The 25,179-nt window shown below is 42.1% G+C and overlaps 1 protein-coding gene and 1 long non-coding RNA gene across 2 annotated transcripts in view; both read left to right on the forward strand.

Moving 5' to 3' along the window:
• The window catches only part of LOC310984393, a 43,393-nt gene that overhangs the window by 4,835 nt on the left and 13,379 nt on the right, over nt 1-25,179 (forward strand). Inside the window, exon 2 of the long non-coding RNA XR_014595306.1 lies at nt 21,347-21,497. This is a non-coding gene — a long non-coding RNA (uncharacterized lncRNA). The remainder of the gene's footprint in view (nt 1-21,346; nt 21,498-25,179) is intronic.
• Nucleotides 1,340-9,681, forward strand: LOC310984726 (protein NLRC3-like; the record flags this gene model as incomplete). The annotated part of the gene is made up of 6 exons (XM_083970040.1): nt 1,340-1,583; nt 2,562-4,353; nt 4,453-4,626; nt 5,415-5,588; nt 9,215-9,437; nt 9,511-9,681. The coding sequence occupies 6 exons, from the start codon at nt 1,340-1,342 to the stop codon at nt 9,679-9,681; spliced, it is 2,778 nt and encodes a 925-aa protein (XP_083826166.1).

The following is a 25,179-nucleotide window of genomic DNA, read 5'->3' on the forward strand; positions in this document are numbered from 1 at the left end:
TTTTTTTTACGTATCCAATCCCCCTTAAATAGCTTTGAATCAATTCTTAAAACTTATTGGAAACATTTTATTTTTAAATTCAAACATAGAGCTTGTTCTGACACTTTTTCATATGGCAACTTTCTCTCATGAGAGTAAGCGCGAGGTTTAGACTGGTCCGGATGTTCATTGTATTAATATGTAATGAGCCGCTCCTCTGCTTCGCTGCAGCTGGCTGGAGCTTCACTTCTCCCAACGCGGAGCAAACTTCTAAACAGCCGTCAATTGGATAAACTAACCGCACATTGGGGATCTAAACTCTTTCTCGCATGAAAAAATATTAAAACGTAATAAATTAACGATCGTTTGGCTGGCAGACACCATTCAATACACAAGTTTGGTTATGTTTTGGAGGTTGTTGATAGCCTACAATGCTTACTTACTGCAAACATATCATTAAGCATGGTGAGTGAGTGAGTGAGTGAGTGAGTGAGTGAGTGAGTGAGTGAGGAAAGATAGTACATATCTTGGATGAATAAACATGACCACTATGTCATTCACACCTATTTTTAATTAGCATATATTTATGTATTATCACATTATCTGCAACAGTTATTACATTGTCAAAGGTTTTTTTAATACTAGGCCAATAACGTAATAACTTATTACATTATTGGCAAAAAAGTTTTATTTGGCTTTATTACATTTAAAATGGCCAAAATTATTACGTTATTATTGGTAGGGCCGGGACTTTAACGCGTTAATTATGATTAATTAATTACACAAAAATTAACGCATTTTAATTGCACTTATTTTGCACCGCGGAACGTTTCTCACTGGATGAGTTTCAGGCGTACTGATTACACTGGAGCACAATCATTTAACAAGCCGCCGACACTGATCACTGCAAGGGAGAGAGGAGGTGAAAAGAGACAACAACACTGTTACCTGTTGTATACTGGCCTCAGGCTGTACCATCGCTAACACACAGAAACCAGTGAGTAACGAGTTAAAGCTATGGTCTACGATTTGGAGCATTTGTAATTATTATTAACATCGTTTATACAGCGATTATGGTCCTGTGGTCCGATATACACGCGGCCCTGCTGTGCTACTGGTCTTCCTCCTCGCCCTGTCAGCTTTAACAACAAAGAGCTGCCGCCTAAACTAACGTCTTAAAAAAATAAAAATGTAGCGATATTTGTTGAATTCACCTGGAATTGTCCTTTAAATACTGTATATTAATTAACAAACCAGGGATGTAATGGCACTAAATTGAGTCACATCCCTTACCACAATAAATTGTGGTATCAGTCTTAGTGAGACAGTGTCACTGATCTGATTCTGTCAGGCAACAGAGATGGCCACGCCTGTGAAGGAGCAGCTGCTGCAGATTTTGAAGAATTTGGGGAGTGCAGAGCTGGAACGCTTCCAGTGGTACCTGCAGGATGATGACTTACTGGATGGTTTCCCTGCCATCCCAAAGTGTGAGCTGGAGGATGCAAGGAGAGAGAAAACGGTGGACTTGATGGTCGGCGTGTACACTACTGAGAAAGTTCTGCAGGTGGCAAGGTTCATTCTGAAGAAGATGAGAATTAATGAAGGTCAGTCATGGGAAGTGCCGCCAGGGTTTTACCTTTGTTAAATCTCTTGGATTTGTAACTATTTCCACACAGTGGACAAAGTCAACTGGGTTGGTCCTGCTACTCCTCATGATTGTCCTGTTGGAGGAAAGGGAATCATTCCCTTTCCTCCAACAGGACAAGGCCCGTCAGCAGCAGCAGCAGGTAAAGCTCAGCACCTTTTGTGAGGGGATGTCACATTTCACGGTTGGAGTCATCACCATGACTACATGAATTTAGATTCAAACATTTCTGTGTGTTTACTAGGGATATGAACGTGTACTAAAATATGTACACGTGTACACTGTGCAATTTTTTTCATGTACACGTGTACTCGCTTCAGGACCGTTATAGGTTGCTATAGCCTTATTTTTGTTTAGTCTGATATGCGCAGCCGGTGGAAGCACTGACACTGCAAGCCGTGCCGGTGTTACACCGGAGCGGAGGAGACCCGACGGCGGATTCGCCCTTTAATGTCTCGAGACACCCCGGCCCTTTTTTGGCAACAAGAAAAGCAATGTCTGACCCGGCGTTTATTTCGGATGGGTGTTTACGGTTTACTCGGTGGCGGCGCCATCACACTCGCTCGGAAAAAAAAAAAAATACAAGAAAAAAAGGGGGAAAAAACCGCACTCACACACATTTTGTCTAAAGGAGGGAAGCGCGTCACAGCATCATTTTTATTAAATCATGGTTTTCTCTAAATTAAGACAGTGTGAGGGACTATTTTTCACCCAGCCCCCCCCCCCAAAATGTAGGGTAACGTTATGCTATGTAAAAAAAAAAAAAAAATTGTGTGTATCGTTTAGGGATTTTTTACTAAACGTTTACAGTTTCATTCCGTGTAAACGTTTACACGTGTACAAAGTCACACCCCTAGTGTTTACATTGATTTACTATAACCTGTTGTTACGAAGACCTTTACCTTACTGTCCTATTATCTGTTGTTTATTCATTCAGAAGCTCTTTACAAATGCCAGCCTAAACTCAAAAACAACCTGAAGAAGAAGTTTCAGTGTGTGTTTGAGGGGATCTCTAAAGAAGGACACCAAGCCCGTCTGAACCAGATCTACACAGAGCTCTACATCACAGAGGGAGGGGCTGGAGAGGTCAATGCTGAACATGAGGTCAGACAGATTGAAACAGCGTCCAGGAAACCAGACAGACCAGAAACAACCATCAGACCAGAAGACATCTTTAAAGCCCTACCTGGAAGAGACCGGCCAATCAGAAGAGTGATGACAAAGGGAATTTCTGGCATTGGGAAAACAGTCTTAACACAGAAGTTCACTCTGGACTGGGCTGAAGACAAAACCAACCAGGACATACACTTAACATTTCCCTTCACCTTCAGACAGCTGAATGTGCTGAAAGAGAGAAAGTTCAGCTTGGTGGAACTTGTTCATCACTTCTTCTCTGAAACTGAAAAAGCAGGAATCTGCAGCTTTGATCAGTTCCAGGTCGTCTTCATCTTTGACGGTCTGGACGAGTGTCGACTTCCTCTGGACTTCCACAACACTGAGATCCTGACTGATGTAACAGAGTCCACCTCAGTCAACGTGCTGCTGACCAACCTCATCAGGGGGAACCTGCTTCCTTCTGCTCGCCTCTGGATAACCACACGACCTGCAGCAGCCAATCAGATCCCTCCTCAGTGTGTTCACATGGTGACAGAGGTCAGAGGGTTCACTGACCCACAGAAGGAGGAGTACTTCAGGAAGAGGTTCAGAGATGAGGAGCAGGCCAGAAGGATCATCTCCGACATCAAGACCTCACGAAGCCTCCACATCATGTGCCACATCCCACTCTTCTGCTGGATCACTGCTACAGTTCTGGAGAAGCTGTTGAAGACCAGAAGGAGAGGAGAGCTGCCCAATACCCTGACTGAGATGTACATCCACTTCCTGGTGGTTCATCTAAAACTGAAGAAGGTCAAGTATGATGGAGGAGCTGAGACAGATCCACACTGGAGTCCAGAGAACAGGAAGATGATCAAGTCTCTGGGAAAACTGGCTTTTGAGCAGCTGCAGAAAGGAAACCTGATCTTCTATGAATCAGACCTGACAGAGTGTGGCATCGATATCAGAGCAGCCTCAGTGTACTCAGGAGTGTTCACACAGATCTTTAAAGAGGAGGAAGGCCTGTACCAGGACAAGGTGTTCTGCTTTGTCCATCTGAGTGTTCAGGAGTTTCTGGCTGCTCTTCATGTCCATCTGACCTTCATCAACTCTGGAGTCAATCTGATGTCACAACAACAAACAACCTCCCGTTGGTCTCAACTGCTCAGAGACAAATCATCACATTTCTACCATACAGCTGTGGACGAGGCCTTACAGAGTCCAAATGGACACCTGGACTTGTTCCTCCGCTTCCTCCTGGGTCTTTCACTGAAGACCAATCAGTCTCTCCTACGAGGTCTGATGACTCAGACAGGAAGTGACTCACGGTCCAATCAGAAAACAGTCCAGTACATCAAGAAAAAGATTGAAGAGACTCCCTCTGCAGAGAAAAGCATCAACCTGTTCCACTGTCTGAATGAAATGAATGATCGTTCTCTGGTGGAGGAGATCCACCAGTCCTTGAGATCAGGACGCCTCTCCACAGATAAACTGTCTCCTGCTCAATGGTCGGCTCTGGTCTTCATCTTACTGTCATCAGAAGATCTGGACGTGTTTGACCTGAAGAAATACTATGCTTCAGAGGAAGCTCTTCTGAGGCTGCTGCCAGTGGTCAAAGCCTCCAGTAACGCTCTGTAAGTGCTTACAGATCCATATAGTATATACAATCACTGATTCTTCTCTTTCGGTCCACCCATTTTTATATCAGTTTTTTTCTGCTGATTCCTCTTCAGACTGAGCAGCTGTAACCTCTCACAGAGAAGCTGTGAAGCTCTGGCCTCAGTCCTCAGCTCCCAGTCCTCTAGTCTGAGACACCTGGACCTAAGTAACAACAACCTGCAGGACTCAGGAGTGAAGCTGCTGTCTGGTGGACTGGAGAGTCCACACTGTGGACTGGAAGGTCTCAGGTCAGTCTTAAGCTGTTTTGGATTTATGACTTTTACCAATAATTTGCATAACATATTCACTGCCACTAGATTTCTCACAGGGCTGCTGGCCCTGTGAGAAATCTACCTCTCAACAAATACGGTACATCAGTGGCTGTTGCCAAATCCCCCCTTTCTTGTTGTTCTCAGCCACAATCAGTAGAGAAAGATTTTACATGGCAAAGCTGGCGTTACACCAACTAGTGATAGCTACTTTTGCCAAGCAGATTCATAAAATAAGTAAACAGCAAAATAGTTTAATCTGCATAATCCCCATTCACATCCACGTGCTAGCCAGTGTTTTTCTGGCTTTACACATGGAGGAGAGGAAATGCCCAGTTCGTTAAAGCCTGACCAGTACTCCGCAGATGGACTGGGAAAGAAGTGAATACTTGGACTGATCCACTGGGACTGTTCACAGCAGACTGAATCAATGAAGTATAAATTAAGAAGAGGTCAGGGGCTGAACATAGACTCACATGCTCTAATCTACACAGTGCATACCAAAACAAAGAGCCAGAGAAGATACATTGAGGAGATTTGGCTGGTCAGAGGAGTTTATGGAGAATATTTTTATTTACCTTTTATTTAACCAGGGAATTATTTAAGAACAAATTGTTAATTACAATGGCGACCTGGGAATGTAGGCAACTTATTCATTGCATCTTTACATGGAAAATATCTGTTTGCAGCTGTATTCTTGTTTAAAACATTGACAATTTGAAATGGCCTATTTGTATAATGTTGAGTATTTTTAAATTCCTCTTCAGACTGAGTGGCTGTAAACTCTCAGAGAGAAGCTGTCAAGCTCTGGCCTCAGTCTTCAGCTCCCAGTTCTTTTGCCTGAGTGAACTGGACCTGAGTAACAACAACCTGCAGGACTCAGGAGTGAAACTATTGTCTGTAGGACTGGGGAGTCCACACTGCAGACTGGAAGATCTCAGGTCAGGATTTCTCTTTTTTTTAACAGTCAAGTTAAATATTGAGGCTTTTAATTTAATTCAATTATTTAGCAAGGTAATAATGTTGAACTAAGAGGTGATTTTGACATTAAATGGTTAAATACAGCACTACTGTGATGTAGCTTTCACTTAATCGATTCAACAAGGATGACAAGCATTTACATTGTCAGTGAGGTGGTGTTTATGTGTGTGTTCAGTCTGTCAGACTGTCAAGTCACAGAGGAAGGCTGTGCTTCTCTGGCCTCAGCTCTGAGCTCCAACCGCTCCCACCTGCGAGAGCTGGACCTGAGCTACAATCATATAGGAGACTCAGGAGTGAAGCTGTTGTCCTATGGACTGGAGGATCCAGACTGGAGACTGGACACTCTCAGGTATATTCAGACAAGAACTCAGCCTCTGGAAGTCAATCTCCTTTCTTGTCTTTCATTTTTACTCTCTCCATCCATCATCTAGAAATACGTCTTATTGTTCTTTACACTGACTTTAGAACTTTTGTGTTCATCTTTTCAGGGTTGAGCCACAGGAAGTGATTAAAGCTTCCAGAGACAGAACCTGTGAGTACTGACACATCTGTTCAAAAAATCTGCTTTCAATACAATCTGTCTGAGCATGTGCTCATTTCCTCACCAAAGTATTTACACATCAGATTTAGTGTGACCTCCTGAAAACATCATTATCGTTTATTGAAGAACACTCAGCCATGTTTGGCATGAGGATATTTGGATCCAGCAAAGGGTTACCACATGGTCAGCTGGATTTGGGAGAGATCACTGTCAAGACGTTTTCAAATACTGAAACGTTGCCCTTCTTATATAAATATGATGCCACTAATGATTGAACCATGTAACTCGTGTTTAACGATGAAGAACTCGTGCTGGTTAAAGCTCAAGTCCTTGTTGTTCATTCCTGACTCAGACTAGACAGTACTGACACAATTTTAAAATATTGTTGAATGTGTGATCGCTATACCAAAACAGTATTCAATGTGGGACAAAATCATATTAGCTGCTTCAGATGAGATGAGGGGCCTGATTTGTTTAAAGTTTTGCAGGCTGAATCGTATTGTGTTCGCCACTTTTTTGATGTGCTTTTTAAATGTAAGATTTGCGTCTAGTGTGATACCAAGGTACTTGAACTGAGTTACTAATTCAAGTTCCACTCCTCCAATGAATATTTTGGATCTGCTCTGGTTTACTGGTCGTTTAGTGAATGTCATGCACACAGTTTTTGTTGTGTTGAGCAAGACGCAGTTTGTTGGAAGTAATGTCAGAGTTTGGACCATGAGTAAAAATGACTGCGTCATCTGCATACATCTGGACGTTAAGGTCTGGACACACATCTGGGAGGTCATTTATGTACAGTGAAAACAACAATGGTGCAAGGATCGAACCTTAGGGGACCCCAACAGTAGAAGAGAGAAAAGGCGATTTGACCCCATTGACAGTTACGCATTGAGTTATGTTTGATAGGTATGATTTAAACCATTGCATGGTGTTGTCACAGAAGTTAAAAAATGTGAGCTTGTTTAAAAGTACTTGGTGGTCGACGGTGTCAAGCGCCTTTTCAAGGTCGAGAAATACAGCACTAACACAGATGTTTTGTCTAGCAAACACTTAATTTTTTTCAGTGAACATACAGTTGGCTGACTCAGTGGAATGGTGTGCCCTGAAGCCAAACTGCATTGGATGCAGTGGAGTGGGACCCTCATCTAGATGCCTGATCAGTTGGTTCACAACCCATTTTTCAGCTACCTTAGAGATTATTGGTAGTATACTGATAGGTCTGTAGTTGGCTTCCAGTGATTTGGAGCCAGGTTTGAAGATGGGAGTCACCGTGGCCACCTCCCAGGCTAACGGGACTTTGTTCTGGCTAATAGATAAATTAACCAGATGAGTAATGGGTTTACACAAAGCATGGGAGTGAGTCTTTATGAAGTTTGTGTCAATACCGTATACATCTTTTGTTTTGGAGCATTTCAGAGCTCCAATTATCTTTGTGACTTCTGTCTCCGTTATCTTGGCCAGCTGAAAGATGGGCTGTTCGTTGCTGATCAGGCGAGGTACAATAGATGATGGTGTAAAAAGTCTTGTTATTTCAAGCACACTGTCTAAAAAATACTTATTAAAAGAATCTGCAATTCTTGCAGGATCCTTCACCAAGACATTATCAATATTCAGTTCAGGAGTGTTTGTTTCTTGTTTGCTATCCTTGCCCAACAGCTTATTTAAGGTTTGCCACACCTTTCTCCCGTTGCCCTTGGCAACCTCAATTACAGAAATAAAAAAGTTAGCTTTGGCCTTTCTCAACGACTGGACTACTTTGTTACGTATATGTGTGTGAATTTTAGCCTGTTGGTAGGCAAGCCAGATTTCAAATAATTCTTAAGTAGTGAGTCTCTAGACTTTATCAGATCCCTGCAGTTTTGGTCGAGCCATGGCAGAGTATTACGTGTCCTGGCTCTACTTCTCCCTCTCCTAGAGAGCGGAGACATCACATTTTTGATTTTATTCAAAAAGGAATCACAGCTAGTTTCTATGTTGTCTGATGTAAGGATTTCCTCCCAGTCAATATTTTTTATGCCCTCACTGAGGTTTTGTAGTTGATTCCTTGGTATTTCATTAATACTGCAGGATGGCTGGGCTTTAGGTGGTCAGGCAAACCTTAATTTGTTGAGCTTTCTGGACAGAAAGATACAGTTATGGTCAGCGATACCAGTCAGGAAGTTATATGTCTTCATTATATCGGGTTTATTTGTAAATAAAAGGTAAATTCTTTCTGCGATTTATTTGTCAGTCTAGTTGGTTGCTCTATCAGTTGTTTTAGGTTGTAATTTTCAGTGTTTAGTGTCAGTTTTTTTCTACCTTGTTTGTTGTCCCAGTTTACATTAAAATCTCCTAGGATAATTAGCTTTGTATTTGAGCCGACTGAGTTCAACATGATTTTTAGTTGGTCATAAAATTCTATACTGGCGGATGGGTGGCGATATAGACACATAAAAACAAATTACATTTCAGTAGATAGCAATACTTCTATTCCAACACAGTCAAATTTGATAGCTTCTGGTAGTTCAAGGAGTTTACATTTTAGATTGGATTTTACATAAAGTAAAACTTTCTAGGCATCATTACCAGTGCTTCGGCAGATGATGGTTTCAGCCAGGTCTCTGAGAGACCTAACCCTAACCCTAACCCTAACCCTATGTCAATATTTGAATCACAGAGAAGATGTTCTACTTGTACAAGTTTATTGCCAAGGCTTCTAATGTTCAAGTGTCCCCAGAGAAGTCCCTTCGGTTTGCGAAGAAGAGGATCCCAGACTGATTGAGGGTGGAGAACAGTCTGGAGCTGCGATGCCTTTTTATGACTGGGTTTCTGTTTTTTACCTTAGTATTGTCCTTGACATGGGGGGCCCTGATGTTGCTCCCCACTGTTTTATACTGTTGTACTCTATGTTTTTATATTGTTTTTATTTATTGTGTTTTTACTGTTGACTGTCTTGCTGCCATGTGGAGCTACTAAAAACTGATATTCACAGTGAAAGTTGGTGACAATGTTGACAATGACAATACAGGATTTTATTCTATTCTATTCTACACACTTGCCCAACAGGGACTCCAAGCCTCCCAGCTGCCACTCAGAGTGTCCAAATGTGGACTCAGAGTTTCTCAGCAGGGACCACATGTTTCCCAACAGGGACTCCAAGCCTCCCAGCAGCGACTCAGAGTGTCCAACCATGGACTCAGAGTTTCTCAGCAGGGACTCAGAGTGTCCCAACATGGACTCAGAGTGTCCCAGCAGGAACTCAGAGCGACCAATCAGATCAGAAGCTGAGGTCTGTTATGACAGAGTTCATAAAAAGAGTGAGTGATCCTGTACTAAAATCACTGCTGAACAAACTCTTCCAGTTGAAGGTGTTGGCTGAGAGCGAATATGAGTCTATTTGGGAAGAGAACAACAGGGCAGACAAAGCTACAATGCTGCTGAGAACGGTGCTCAACAAACAAGCCAGTGCAGCTCTGATCAAAGCTTTCTGTGAGGAGGACGAGTGGCTGGCAAAAGAGCTGAAGCTGATGTGAAGCAGAAATGGTGCGTACAGTATGTCCAACATTACCATATATTTAATTCTAAACTTTTAAAGGAGTCATCACCTGTTTTTTTATGTATCCAGTCCCCCTTAAATTGCTTTGAATCAATTCTTAAAACTTATTGGAAACATAAAAAATAAAATAAAAAAAATCACTTTCTCTTGTGAGAGTAAGCGCGAGGTTTTGACTGGTCCGGATGTTCATTGTATTAATATGTAATGAGGTGCGCATTGATTGGACGCAGGAAGGACAGAGCCCAGTGGGCTACATGCAGGCATTGCTGTATTGGAAACCGCATAATATGCTGCTCTCTGTTGTGTACCGTAACCATGTTATAGGCTATAACTTAAGAAAATAAAACCTACCAAATGTTACCAGTCGGTGGTACACCTCTACAAACCTGCGGGTAAGTTAATTAACGATTGTTTCCTCCCCCGGCATGACGATGTCGTTCGGCCGGCTAAACGAGCGCTGCAGGCGGGTTGAGGAGTCACTCCTCCGCTCCTCTGGTGCTCGCTGCAGTTCGCTGGAGCTTCACTTCTCCCAACGCAGAGCAAACTTCTAAACAGCCGTCATTTGGATAAACTAACCACACATTGGGGATCTAAACCCTTACTTTCTTGCATGAAAAAATATTAAAACTTAATAAAGTGACGAAATAACAGCGCTACAGTGGGAAATAAAACAACAAGTAATGCGGCGCGGCAGAAGTCGGGTGGTGGAAGAGAGGTGTGTTTATGAAAACAGTCTCTTATCACGGTAGGAGCAAAGTCAAAATCTCGTAATTTTGCGGTGTGCTGCCTCATGAGCTACTCTGGCTTAAACAAAGAGCCCAAACCAAAAAACTCAGCCACTTTCAAACCCCAGATTTTCAGGCAAGTTTCCACTGAGGTCCAACACCAGTATACATGTTTTAACAAGGAAAAATGCGATATCCGGGTGATGACTCCATATGGTCAGATGTATTTGGACACTGTCATCAATATATAATCAGACCAATGACTGACATGGCTGGACATTGCCTGTGCCTTTTCTTTTTCGAGATGTGAAACGGTTATTTGAACAATGGGAATTTGAGAATCTTCTTGGTATGGAGCTGGGATCATTTATATCTATATTTGTAGGAAAACATGAACTGAATAAAACTGTCAATTGTTATTGTTTGGATTAAAAAAATATATATTTCTTGTTCTTTTGTTTGTAAATAACGAATGTATTTAGTGTGTAAGTAGGCCAAAAACTACAGCTGGTCGATGTAGTAGATATATATATAGTCTTTTCTATTGACCTTCAGAGCCACCGTAGGAAATGATGAATACATGAGTCCAAATAAAAAGCAGCTGCAGCTGGTTTTAATGTTTTTGTTGTGATCCAGACACTTTAGAAGAGCACAACAAGAGCAACAAAAAACAAACAAAAAAACATTGTTAAATTCAGGAACAAAAATAAATTACAGTTCATCTGTTCTGACATCTACAAATAAAGAATCAATAAAGATTAAGACAATTATGACACAAAAAGCATAAACATTAAGTATCTTGCACTTGATTGATATGTGTAAAGGAACAAACTGTTCTCCCTTCATGGTTGAGACTGACTGATGCGCAGCAGCTCAGTGTCTCCATGTTGTTAACACGAGATGGAAGCAACAGGCCGACGGCGTGATGCAGAAGAAGCTGATTGGAAAAATATTCTGAATTCTATTTAATAAACTACACATTATGAAGTATTAGCCAATCATACCTAACTCATTTATGAAGCATTAGACAGTAATTTATAAACACAGTAACTACATGCCTCTGGATTAATAAAATAATCTATAATGTATTTTCACTCTGCATAAATAATGGATTTACATACCAGTTACTTAGGAGATGTCAGTGGTTCGTAAAATAATTTATAAAGTGTCAGTAAACGTTGAAAAAACCGTTTAGATCAACGTTGATGCTGCACTTTAACATGAACTAATGGTCAGTGAGTGAGTTCTTAGATGTTTTATTATGGATGAGCTCATTAATCCAGAGTTAAACATTTGTAACTGTTTTTATAAATTAGTAGGCTATCAATGTAGGAAGAATGCTTTATATATGCTATAAGTATCTATTTTGTAGTGATTATAGAGTATTTTTGCCAATCGATTGATCAAAATTTTATTTTATTATTTTATTTCTATTTAAAATAACTTTGATTTGACTCATTAATTTTGAAGCAATACGACGAATCATGGATTGACTGTCAGGATTTCTGTTCCATAATTTTGTGGGTGAACACTTTCCCTCTGCTTCCAGTCTTTGTTGTTTTATTATGTTTTGTGAAGCACTTTGTGACTTTGTGCTGCGAAAAGTGCTATATAAATAAAGAATTATTATTATTATTATTATTATTATTATTATTTGTGCTAAACCAGGCTAAACACATCACACATTGGTCTGCTGCTTTCATTCACGCCTCTTCTACAAAAAACCTTCTATTATTTCTAATATGTTCTCTCCACTGAAACGACCACGTGGAAGACACTGTATCTGTTGCCGTGAGTGACGGACAAGCTCCATCCCACCAAAGTCCTGAGAGTCACATCAGCGTTAAAATGTTCATGGACTGAGTGATGAACATCTGGAGTCGGGGATATAGTAACATCTGTGTGAGAGAATCATACAACATTCAAACAAATTAAAAATATATCAACATCAAATGATGGCACTTGATCAGAACTGATAATTCAAACCATTAAAAACAGCTGATTTTCCCGTTATTTCTTGCTTTTTCACGATGTCACAGTTAAAACAGTGGTGTATGAGCTGTAATTAATCACTTCCCTATTGTTAATAACCCATTTCCTAATGCTGAATAGATCAGTTATAAGACATTGATCAGAAAAGATTTGTAGTGACATAAATATGTAAGAAATGATAAAGAGTCTGTTTGATTAAAATCTAATGTAATCAATTAACTGCTCTAACTGTTGACTCGGGATTTTACACTTTGTCATAACTCATCAGGTCATTAATCATCTTCTTATTAACGGATCTATGAAGCAATAATACATGATTTATTAACAGCAACAAAGCCGTATTGGACAGTGGTCACATAGGATTTCACAGATTGTGCTTAATGGACACAAAGAGAAAGAAAAAATACATGTTAAACATTTCAGTTCAGGTCCCTCAGTTTAGTGTTTAGATGCAGTTAACACTTGTAATAAATGGTTTAAGTGTTTATCAAAGTATTTATTCCATTTGTCTTTTATAATTCCACTGCCGCCACCAACCAGTTGTTACATCTTTATTATGCAGATAAATAAACCAGTTATTACATGTTGTTATACTGATTATAAAGGTAAACGAGGGACTTGTAAAGTGTCGCACGCCTCAATCTGATTTTAATTATTTTTGAATATTGAATGTAAATGTACATAACTTCAAATTAAAGTGGCCATAAGTTTGTGGGCGGAGCTGCACTTTCTCTCTCTGGGTGAATGTCTGAGTCTGCAGAGTGCGACCGGACAAGATGACGCTTCAGACGACAGCAGCTGCACACATCACATCTGGAGGACGAGGTTCAGCTGTCCACATCTGGAGGACGAGGTTCAGCCGTCCACATCTGGAGGACGAGGTTCAGCCGTCCACATCTGGAGGACGAGGTTCAGCCGTCCACATCTGGAGGACGAGGTTCAGCTGTCCACATCTGGAGGACGAGGTTCAGCCGTCCACATCTGGAGGATGAGGTTCAGCTGTCCACAAACCTCCGGCCTCGTGCTGCAGACTGTGATCGTGCACCGATGGCGGCAGCAGCTCAGGTTTGGAAGGACGGCAGCGAACGGCTAACTCATCTGTTACCACGGAGAAGATTCTGTCCAGTCACATCTTTTAAAATCAACGCTTCCCTTTCGTTCCTCTGGATTATTAAACCTCCGTCAGTCTGAGTCTCTCCACCTTGGAAAAGTGTCACGTTTAAACTCATTATTAAAGTCTTTAACTAACAGCTGGATGGATTTGATTATATGGAACTGTGCACGGACGTGGTGAACGCTGGTGACCTCGGCGACACCGCTAACACTAAAATATCTCAACAACTCTTTAATCATCTGCCATGAAAGTTAGGAGTTGTGGGTAATTTCCAGAGCTGCAACTATTGATTATCTTCACACCAAATAATATTGATTAATTGTCCAGTTGATCAACAAATAAATGATGAAAATACTCAGATCAGAAACCTTGCATTCAGGTTAAACACTTAATGTTTACACACTGTACTCTGTAAATGTGTGTGTGTGTGTGTGTGTGGTTGATTATAGTTTATTTAAGCTGCTCAAAGAGTTTACTACAGTTCTGCTGCTAAAAGAGTTTACTATAGGTGTAACATGGTTTATTATGCTGCAGTAATGTTTAGTCATATAATTACACACAATTATTTTTATTGTTAAAACCTGACACTCCTCATGTGTAACTTTTGATCTGTAGATTTCATACACCTACATTTATTTCTATAGATCTATTTTATCCCACCTAAACTCTCCGGAGAGAGGTAAGTAGCTTTTTCGTTTGATGCTGTTCAGCAGCATTTTACTGGGTCCATTTTCACATTTTAATATGTAAATATTTTCTTGTGTCTCATTAATTTGGGTTGTGGTAGCCTACTAGCCACTAAAAACATGTCAGCTAGGTTAATCCTCCAGTCAGCGCCCCTGACCAAAGGCACTGGCTCATAATCTGGAGTTGGTCCCCGGGCGCTGCACCGCGGCTGCCCACTGCTCCTCAGGGATGGGTTAAATGCAGAGAAAGAATTTCACTGTACTAGCTGTATATGTGACCAATAAAGTACCTTTACCTTTACGTGTGCATGTACAAAGCTGAGGATGATCATTAAATCTTTCTTTAAAAAAAAAAAAATTATCAGAATAAAGTGGACGTCTCCAATGAACAGTGGTGTGGTTTCCCATTAACATACAACGCATCCTACTCTGAAAAGCATGTGTGTATCTGTCTGTGGGGTGAAGCTGTGGAACAAGTTAACCGATGAGATCAAAAAAAGTAAAAATCTGGTGCAATTTAAAAATAAGTTAAAAATGTTCATTTTGGAAAGATACAGTCTTGAAGGTGGGGAATGATTTAAATGTAGTTAGGAATGATTTGACAAATGTTAAATGTCTATTTTTTTGCTTGGTATTGCTGAGTATGTACATGTAGGTGTGTGTATATGTGTGTAGATGGCATGTATGCTTGTTTGTTTATGTAAAGGTACTATTTACATGCATGGTGTAAAGGTTTGGGCATTTATAAGCTTGTAGCTTCAGCCCTGACCCTTTCCATCAGCCATGCAGCCCTGCTTTTAGAGGGATGTGTTGTGTTACTGTTTTTTTGTGGTTCTATTTATTTATAAATTTTTTGCTGATTGAAATAAACTCAAACTCAAATCTGTAGGCGAGCTAATGATTTAGGATGTTCAGATAAACTAGCTGGTTAACCGTTTAGCAGGTATAATCACTTAGACTGGGTTGGCTAATGGTTTAGCTTAGCAGTTAAAGACGTTTTGATCAGGTTAATTTGGTTTAGTTTAACTGCTAAAAGATTCCGTTCCTCTTAGGGGTTATGCATAGTAATTACACACACAAAAAATATATATTTATTTCTACCTGACGGTGACAGGCTCCCTCCTCAGGCGGAACTTTTATTTTATTGTGTGTCCCCACGATCCTTTTGGGGGGAACCCCATGTTTTCTTATAAATGCCTTATCCCGCCTAAACTCTCCCTCTTTGTCTCTGCTCTGTCGGAGAGGTGAGCGGGTTATTTTATGTTTTATTAGGCCTTCATTCCATGTTTTGATCTATATAAATGTATTCACGTGCTGCCTATTTTCGTATCCGGGTAATTTCGAGGAGGATATTTTTTTCATAAATTATTTTATGTCATCTTCGTCAGGTAGGCTATGTTAAATTTCCGTGTTCTACATTTATGCTAGTTCATGTTTTTATTATTTTAGCCTATTTAATCTTCGTCGGAATAAAAGACAGCATTTCATTATACACTGCTGTGGTGATGCAAGGACGGACAGAACAGGAGAGATTAAGAAAATCTGCAGATTAATTCATTTAGACCTAAAATATTATATGGATCTAGGTTAAATTTGCCTGGGATCGTCCTTTGAGATTAAAAACACCGTCACTGTCCACATGAAGCTAATTGTTCTTAGTAATAAACTGGAAATGTAATTAGGCCTACAGCACCCCCATGAAATCCAATAAAAAAAAAATTTAATATATTTTTTATGACATTTTATCTCATGCGCTTTGTATCTAATTTCTGTCCGAAAATGTCATAAATTAAATTAATTATGTTACCAAATGTATTTCTTGATATTAACGCGAGGTCAAAGGTGAGGTGTCAGGACAGGACAGGACAAGATGGCCAGCGCCGAGGATTTCAAGCCGTCTGAGTTCGCATCTCACTTTAATTCCAACGACATTGGTGAGATCGTGAGTTGTCATGAGTTTTTGATCGTCATCTATTTCAGTTCTGTTCATCGTAGAGTTCCTAAATTCACACATAAGGTGTGTTAGTGATATATGGTAAATGGTAAATGGTCTGTATTTATATAGCGCTTTACTATACCTGAACGATACCCAAAGCGCTTTACAGTACATCACATTCACCCATTCACGCACACATTCACACACTGATGGCGGAAGCTGCCATGCAAGGCGCTGACCACGACCCATCAGGAGCAAGGTGGGTAAGGTGTCCTGCCCAAGGACACTACGGCAGCAACCGGGACAGAGCGGGATTCGAACCGCCAACCCTCTGATCATTGGACGACCCGCTCTACCACCTGAGCCACTGCCGCCCCGTGATACATAATTAAAAAACAAACAAAAACGTGGCACTTAATATGCCAAGAGACTTTTGGTTAAGTAGCCTAATCATAGACAGCTCCTCCATCCAGAGCCAGTTCGGATCTCCACGGGGCTCTAGGCAAAATTTTTCTAAGGGGCCCTTCTAACTGAACCCCAAAAATGTTCAACAGTCGCACCTGACACCCAATGCTTCCACTCATCCCCCCTTTAAACGTATTGCACTGTTGGTCCAACTAAGAATAAATTCAGAACAAATCAGGACAAATCAAATCAAACTAAATGTGTAAACAAACAATAATACAGTCTTAAATGTTGGGCATGTAAACATGTTAATGTTTGCAATAACTACTAGGCTAATTAAATAAAAGTAAAATGAGGCTACTATTAATTCAGCTCCATCAAATTGGCTGCACTTGTTTTACTTTCACATACTTAAAATGTAGGTAATGATGTATATTATTATTTATTTTATAATTATAATTTTTTTTTAGTTTCATTTAATTCACTAAGATATCTGCATCTATATTTGCCTGTAGGCTATCAAAGCAAACAAAATTCAATCTTAGTCAATATTTATCCATTTATTACCGGGTAGTCAATGTTTATCAATTACTTTCCATTTTGTATAAGTGCAGTTGTAACTACTCTACAACTAATATTATAGAAGCCATAAGACGCACACAGAGACCGGGGTTTACCCAGGGCTCAGCGCTCTGCTAATGCAGGTCCAACACGGATGTTGGAGCACACCCATAGCACCTGCAATCACATTTCTCTGGCGCCGCCCCTGGCTGTTAATCAGGGAAACTATAAATATTATCAGAGACGTTATCAGACCGGGGTTTCAGTCTGATGTGGTTATCATTCTTGTACTGTGGACTTGTTGTCATTTATCACCATTTCTGGTATTACAGAACTGTTTTATTACTTTATGTTTTGCACCTTGAACTCCCCAACTGAGGAGACATTTCCAGGACTTGTTTTACCGGTATAACTCTGTCTACGACATGCACGCTTGAGGAGCAGGAAGAGGATCCAGGAACAAGGTAACTATGGACTAAGTTACTGAGCATGAAGGATCGTCCATGGATCTATTATAAGAACTTATAATAGAAATATCTAGTAAGTTATTTCCGTGTTACTTTTAGCATGTTTCATTGTAAAAGTGGCCGAGCTGTGAGCGTGTAGAGGCGGATAGAGACGAGGGGAAGGGCAGATCAGAGATCCAGGAAGCACCGGGCTCGGCTGGTGATAGTCGGACTCACAGTATCCGTACAAACACAGCCAAGGATCATAATGTCGAACAAGTTAAATATTCCCGTGTTGGCTTTTCATTACATGTCCGGTTGGTTTAGCCTGATGTTAGACGTGATGATGGATAACCTGAATAAGATGTTTTTTGACACGTTTTATGGTCGCGGGAAACTGAAAAGTTGAAAACTATAAACAACATGATCAGGAGCTCCGAGCACAGGTAAAGTTGTTGAGAGTAAGCAGCGACACCAGCAGCCACTTAATAAGTTTATACACCACTTCCCTGCAGCCTCGACTAGATGACAGTCTATGCACCACCGGCCCTGTCACATGACTTCTCAGAAACGCTGGATCCTTTGTCTTTGTATGTTTCACTTCTCTTTTCCTTCCTGCAGCCCGCGGACTGATCTCTTCTGGACTCCTGTTGCAAATTTCGTAAGTGCTTTTGTTGTTTTAATGATGTGGAATAATATTTTACATGTCTGGTCAGATGTTTGGTCCTTGGTGGACCTTGTTGTGTTTCCTTGTTTGGTTTATGCATTTGGATCTGGGATCATTTGTTTGTGATACTAATAAAATAAACCATTAGTAGCCTAGATTATTATTGTTTCTTATCCACATCCCTACAGAGACCAGATTCACATTAACAGCCTTAGGGTGGTTCTTGTATTTGTTAGGGGAAGGACAGGACTGGAGACTGTTCAACCTACAGGTTGAATAGTGTCATGAACGAATACCCTTTTCACACTTGCTGTCAGTTACTACAATGTTCGAACACCACCTAAGGATCCTATCTCTTTGAACTAAATTTAAATTAATTTTAACTTAGCTGGAAAGTTAATTTCATTTTGAAAGTACTTCTAACAGTGGAATAAAAGAGAAAATACCAAGGCAATCTCCTTTAAAACAAATATTAAAATGCCTTTATTGCATTAAGGGCCAAACATAGTAAAGACAAAAGACGCTTCGACGCGATTTGGCAGAGAGCCTTCGTCAGGAAGTGTAGTCTGACACCAAGACAGGCACAAAATGAAATTAACTTTCATTTACTACATGTCTCAGTTAAGTTAAAATTAATTTTAATTTAGTTCAAAGAGAGAGGATGGTGGTGGTCCTGTTTTTGTGAAAACAATTTTAATATTTTTCTTTTTAAAGATGATTGCCTTGGTATTTTCTCTTTTTTTCTACTGACCCAGCCCTTCACCAAAGAGCACCATCAGCAAAAGAAATCCATAGTTAGAGGCACTTCCTAAGTTTATACACCACTTCCCTGCAGCCTCCACTAGATGACCATGTATGTCTAGTCTATATGCATGTCCTGTCACGTGACTTCTCAGAAACGCTGGATCCTTTGTCTTTGTAAATTTCACTTCACTCTTTTCCTTCCTGCAGCCCGCGGACTGTTCTCTTCTGGACTCCTGTTGCAAATTTCGTAAGTGCTTTTGTTGTTTTAATGATAATATTTTACATGTCTGGTCAGATGTTTGGTCCTTGGTGGACCTTGTTGTGTTACTGGGTTTAGGTTCATGCATTTGGGTCTGGGATCATTTGTTTATGATAGGCCTACTGATAAAATAAACCATTAGTAGCCTAGATTATTATTGTTTCTTATCCACATCCCTACAGAGACCAGATTCACATTAACAGCCTTAGGGTGGTTCTTGTATTTGTTAGGGGAAGGACAGGACTAGAGGCTGTTCAACCTACAGGTTGAATAGTGTCATGTTGAGGTTTATATACTGTAGGCCTGAACCAATACCCTTTTCACACTTGCTGTCAGTTACTACAATGTTCTCTCAAAAGCTGTTTTCACAAAAACAGGAACACCACCTAAGTATCCTATCTCTTTGAACTAAATTACAATTAATTTTAACTTAACTCGGACATTTAAATGAAAGTTAATTTCATTTTGAAAGTATTTCTGACAGTGTTTAGGAGGAGAACTTTCAAAATCAAAAACCATCCCGAGGTTTGGTCCATCTTTGTTAAGAACCCACACCGAGAAACAGGGTGAAGGGCCCTGCCAGGGGATCTGAGGATGTAATTTATTTTATAACAAACACAATACAATAGGCTTTATGGACAGCTCCACTACTTCCTCAACTTAAAGCAGAAGTAAGTGATATTTTGTGTTAATATAAGTCTTAAAGCAGAAGTAAGTGATATATTTGTGTTAATATAAGTCTTAAATAGTTATATCTTCCGACAGCAATCACTTCTATAGAGTGTTTGGACTGAAACACGGGTCTGTCAGTCACTCTGCTCTGCTCTGAGCCCAGGAGAAAACATTTATCGTATCCTACAGTTTTTATCCAATGAGGAGAGAGAACGGCATGCAGGGCTGTGTGTGCAGCCAAGGGACGCCGTGAATGTGGCGACGTAGGGACGAGGACTGTTATGGTGCGTTCAAGGAAACTCGTATTTTTCCGACCGTGAAGTGGTACCAGTTCGATCTGGTACGAGTTCACGGGTCAGAAGTTACGAGTGGCCGTTATAGTGACTTTCACCGGTAAAACAGGTCGGAGAAACACGAGTGGGTTGCCTGGAACGCTACAAAGTCGTAAGTTGTGACTTGAAGCTGTAATTTACGATTTCAAAAGCCTGCCTGGAACGCAGCATTAGCGAAAACGACCGGACCACTTACTTCTGCTTTAAATAGTTGTATCTTCCGACAGCAATCACTTACATAGAGTGTTTGGACCGAAACACAGGTCTCTCAGTCACTCTGCTCTGCTCTGAGCCCAGGAGAAAACTTTCCTTGTATCCTACAACCTTTATCCAATGAGGAGAGAGAACGGCATAAAGGGGCGGTCCTCTCTGTGTGTGCAGCCAAGGGATGCGCGTGAATGTGGTGACGTAGGGACGAGGACCAATAGATCCATAGATCTAACTCCGTCGGCTGACAAGAAGTTATGGTGCGTTCAAGGCAACCCGTAACTCGTGTTTTTCCGACCTGTGAAGTCGTACCAGTTCGATCTGGTACGAGTTCACGGGTCAGAAGTTACGAGTGGCCGTTATAGTGACTTTCACAGGTAAAACAGGTCGGAGAAACACGAGTTGCGGGTTGCCTGGAACGCTACAAAGTCGTAAGTTGTGACTTGAAGCTGTAATTTACGGTTTCAAAAGCCTGCCTGGAACGCAGCATTAGCCAAAACCACCGGATCGCTTACTTCTGCTTTAAACAAGCTCCTTTATTTCCTGTGTTACATTATTGGACCAACTGATGAATCCAGGTGTGTCTGACTCTGACCTCAGTGTCACAACAATGGTCAGACACACCTGGATTAATCAGTTTGTCCAATAATGTAAAACAGGAAATAAAGGAGCTTGTTTAAGTTCAGGAAGTAGTGGAGTTGCGCATAAAGCCTATACAGCACTGCTGTGATCCAGACTGCTGTGTTGAGTTCATGGTTAGCTCATTAGATGGCCGGTTAGCTCCATCTAGAGGTCACACGGTGGAGCTACACCACCTGGTATGATGTATGTTTCTTTGTCACAGATAAGACTGGTGGTGTGGGCTGCTTTGCTATGATGTCACTGGTGTTTTTCAGACTTGGACTAACGCTGAAGTTTTGAGGGTGTAACTCGTACTGACAGACACCGGGACTGAGGAGGGGCAATGACCAGCTTCTCTCCAGTTTACTCTACACAAGAAGGTGGAAATGTAAGTGTCTTTAAGTCGACCTGAAGAGACTTCAGCAGGTGAGAAAGGCCTGTAGCAACCAAAAACGTAATAACAGCCAATAACGTAATAATTTTGGCCATTTTAAATGTAATAAAGCCAATTATGTAATAATGTGCCAATAATGTAATAAAACTTTTGAGCCAATAACGTAATAACTTTTTTGCCAATAATGTAATAAGTTATTACATTATTGGCTGGTAATAAGTGGTGTCGATAATGTAATAATACATAAATATGACTGCAGTTCTTGGAAATAAAAGGCTTTTTTACAGTTTTTGTGCAGTTTGCTAATTAAAAATAGGTGTGGATGACATAGTGATTTGAAAATAGGACATGATGGTAAATATCCCAAATATTTGAAAGGTCTTCTGCACAGGATCGACCCCAGGTGGCCCCCAACCAATAAAGAGCAGGGACACATCTTCAGTTGTATTCCCCAGCGTCATTGGGTGTTTCTGCCTTTTATTCACAATACACCCTCTGCTGAGGCAGGCCCACCACAGGCTGATCAGACCTGGGTGTGTGTCCCTAGCTTCTTGGAGCCCACCTGGGGTCTTTCCTCCTTATCCACAGCCACTGGCTGCAGCGCTCAGCAGTCTCTGATGTTTCCCTGATGGTATGGCGCAGAGCTTGGCCAGAGATCCCCAGCTCTTTGAGAAGACCGACAGTAGACGTCGCAACAAATCCTCGACAGCCAACCTCCACTGGGCGGACTGTCGCTCTCCAGCCTCTCTGTTCGGCCTCCGCCTTCAGGTCTGAGTATCGCAGCATCTTCCTCTCATAGGCCTCATCGTCCTCCCATGGTACTGTAAGCTCGATGAAGTAGACAACGCGCAAGATGTTGGGCCAGAGTACCATGTCTGGTCTTAGGGGAGAGGTTACTATTTGAGGGGGTATTGTGAGCTGTGGGCCGATATCCACGAGCATTTCCCAGTCCCGAGCGCCCTCCAACCGGCCATTCCTGGCTATTACTGGAGTTCTTGGTTGATGTTCTCCTTCCCGGACAAAGGACACTGACGGGACTGCTGAAGGTGTTCTGAGTGGAGTGGAGATGGTCGCTTTTCTTTTCACTTCGATAGATGCGGCCAAGGATTTTAGGACCTGATTATGCCTCCAGGTATATCTGCCCTACGAGAGGCTCACTTTGCAGCCAGTGAGGATGTGCCTGAGTGTTGCTGGCGTCGCGCACAAAGGGCACGCTGGATCCTCGCCCAACCACTGGTGGAGGTTTGTGGGTGAGGGGAGAACGTCGTATGTAGCTCTAAGAAGGAAACTGATTCTACCTGCCTTCATTTGCCATAGGTCCTTCCAGCTGATCTTCCTCTTCTCGACGCCTTCCCAATTCATCCACTGCCCCTGCCGCGCTTGTGAGACAGCCTTTGCGCACCTCGCAGCCTCTTCTTGCTGCCGGACTTCTAGGACCACCAACTTCCGGCGCTCAGCTGGTGTTGCCTTACTCGACAGGGGTTTGTCCTTACCTAAACCCAGACCTCCTCTTCCCTGCTGAACTTGGCCCACGATATCCGCATGCTGGAGTGCTGACTTTGCTTGTCGCACCGCTTCTTTTGGAGTCCACTTCCGACCTGATGTTAGCGCTGGTGTGACCGCCCTTATGGTAGTGTCCCGGGACTCTGAGAGAGTCAGCTCCAGTCTTGCTTTCGAGCATTTGAACTCTTCCACAAGACTTGAGAGGGGCGGATCGAGAATACCGTGTCCATATAGGCTGATGTTGCTCAGACACCTAGGGACGCCTAACCACTTCCTCACGTAGGCGCTGATTGCTCTTTCCATCTTCTGGACTGCTGTGATGGGAACGTCGATGACAGTCAGCGGCCACATCAATCGGGGAAGTAGGCCAAATTGGAGGCACCACAACTTTAGTTTGCCAGGAAGCATGGAGTGGTCGAGTTTCTTGAGGTCCCTGCCTACATCCTGCTCAAGTTGTTTGACCTGGCCACAGTCTTTGAGGCTTGCATCATAGCATCTCCCAAGGCTTTTGATGGATTTCTCGGATATGGTTGGTATTGGTTCGTCGTTAATGAAAAATCTTTGGTCCGAGAGCTTGCCTTTGGTGATCGAGATGCTCCTTGATTTGGATGGTTTGATCTTCATCTTGGCCCGTGAGATGTTCTCCTGGAGCTTGTCTAACAGACACCTGGTGCATGGTGCTGTTGTAGTGAGGGTTGTTATATCGTCCATGAACGCCCTGATTGGTGTTAGCTTGACTCCAGATTTCAGCCGCTTTCCACCCACCACCCACTTCGAGGCTCTGAGAATCACCTCCATTGCCATGGTAAATGCTAGGGGGGATATGGTGCAGCCAGCCATTATACCGATTTCCAGGCTCTGCCACATGGTGGCGAAGTCGGATGTAGAAAAGCAAAACTGTAGGTCCTGGAAATAGGTCTTCACAAGGTTTGTGATGGGCTCAGGCACTTGGAAGAAGCTGAAGGCAGACCATAGGATACTGTGTGGGACTGAACCAAAAGCATTTTCCAGGTCGAGAAAGACCACATGTAAATTGCTCTTCTCGCTTTTGGCCAGCTGGATCTGGTGCCAGATCATACTGGTGTGCTCCAGACACCCTGATGATCCTGGGATCCCAGCTTTTTGCACGGTGGTGTCCACTAGCTTGTTTTTTTCCAGGTAGCTAGTCATCCTTTGAGCAACAATGCTGAAGAAGATCTTGCCTTCAACATTGAGGAGACTGATAGGCCGGAATTGGCTGATGTTTGTGGATTCCTCCTCCTTTGGTATCAGTACTCCTCCTGCTCTGCGCCAAGCTTTAGGTATTATTTGTCTCACCCAGGCCACTTTCATCAGCCTCCACAGAAAGCGAAGAACATCGGGTGTGTTCTTGTACACCTTGTATGGAACACCATTAGGGCCTGGGGCTGATGATGTTCTTGCCCGTCTTACTGTGTTCTCCACTTCCTTCCATTTGGGGGGGCTCACATCCATTGGGTGCCTTGGCTCCTCTATTGGTGGGATATCAGGTGGGATCACAGCTATTTCATGCCTCGATGGATCGGAGTGCATTTTCTCCAGGTGCTCTTCCAGGGCCTGCTTAGTGGTCTTCAAAGTACCTGTCGCCTTCTTAGTGAAAAGTGATTTCACGAATTTGAACGGGTCTCTGAAAAAGTTTGTTCTTGCCTTTTCCTTCTTCTTCCGGGCCAGCCTTAGCTTTTCTGCACGCCTCAGGGATGTCAGGCGCCTCTTGATGTCCTCCTGGAGAGCATTTATTCCCTCCTTTTCCTGCTCTGAGGCCTTCCTCCATTGCTTTTTTAGTTGTCTCCTGTGTTGTACCAGGCGTTTCATCTCCAGCTGCCGCCTTGACTGTTTCTCTGGCCCTCGCGCCTTCTGTCTCTTCTCCAATAGTCCGCACTTCTCTGCTCCATAGTTGTATATGATATCCGCCATCTTATCGAGCTTCTTCTCCACCGTTCCCTTCATGTTTTCCAGGATACTGCTCAGGTCTACATTGATGGTTTTCCACTTGGCCTTCTCTGCGTTTCCAGGCCAGTTCACCTTTGGCTTATTTTGCTGTAGCCTCTTCTCTCTTGCAGGTCTTCCTGGCTGGCTGGGCTCTCCACCATCTTCAAGACCCTTTTCTGTGCTTGAGTGAACCACCTCAGATACTGGGGGGCTGATGTCCTGCGAGCTTTGGTTTGACTCCAGTCGCTGGACTTCACTCGACTG

This window comes from Trachurus trachurus (assembly GCF_905171665.1).
Source record: "Trachurus trachurus genome assembly, chromosome: 4".
In the NCBI taxonomy this organism is placed as follows: Eukaryota; Metazoa; Chordata; class Actinopteri; order Carangiformes; family Carangidae; genus Trachurus; species Trachurus trachurus.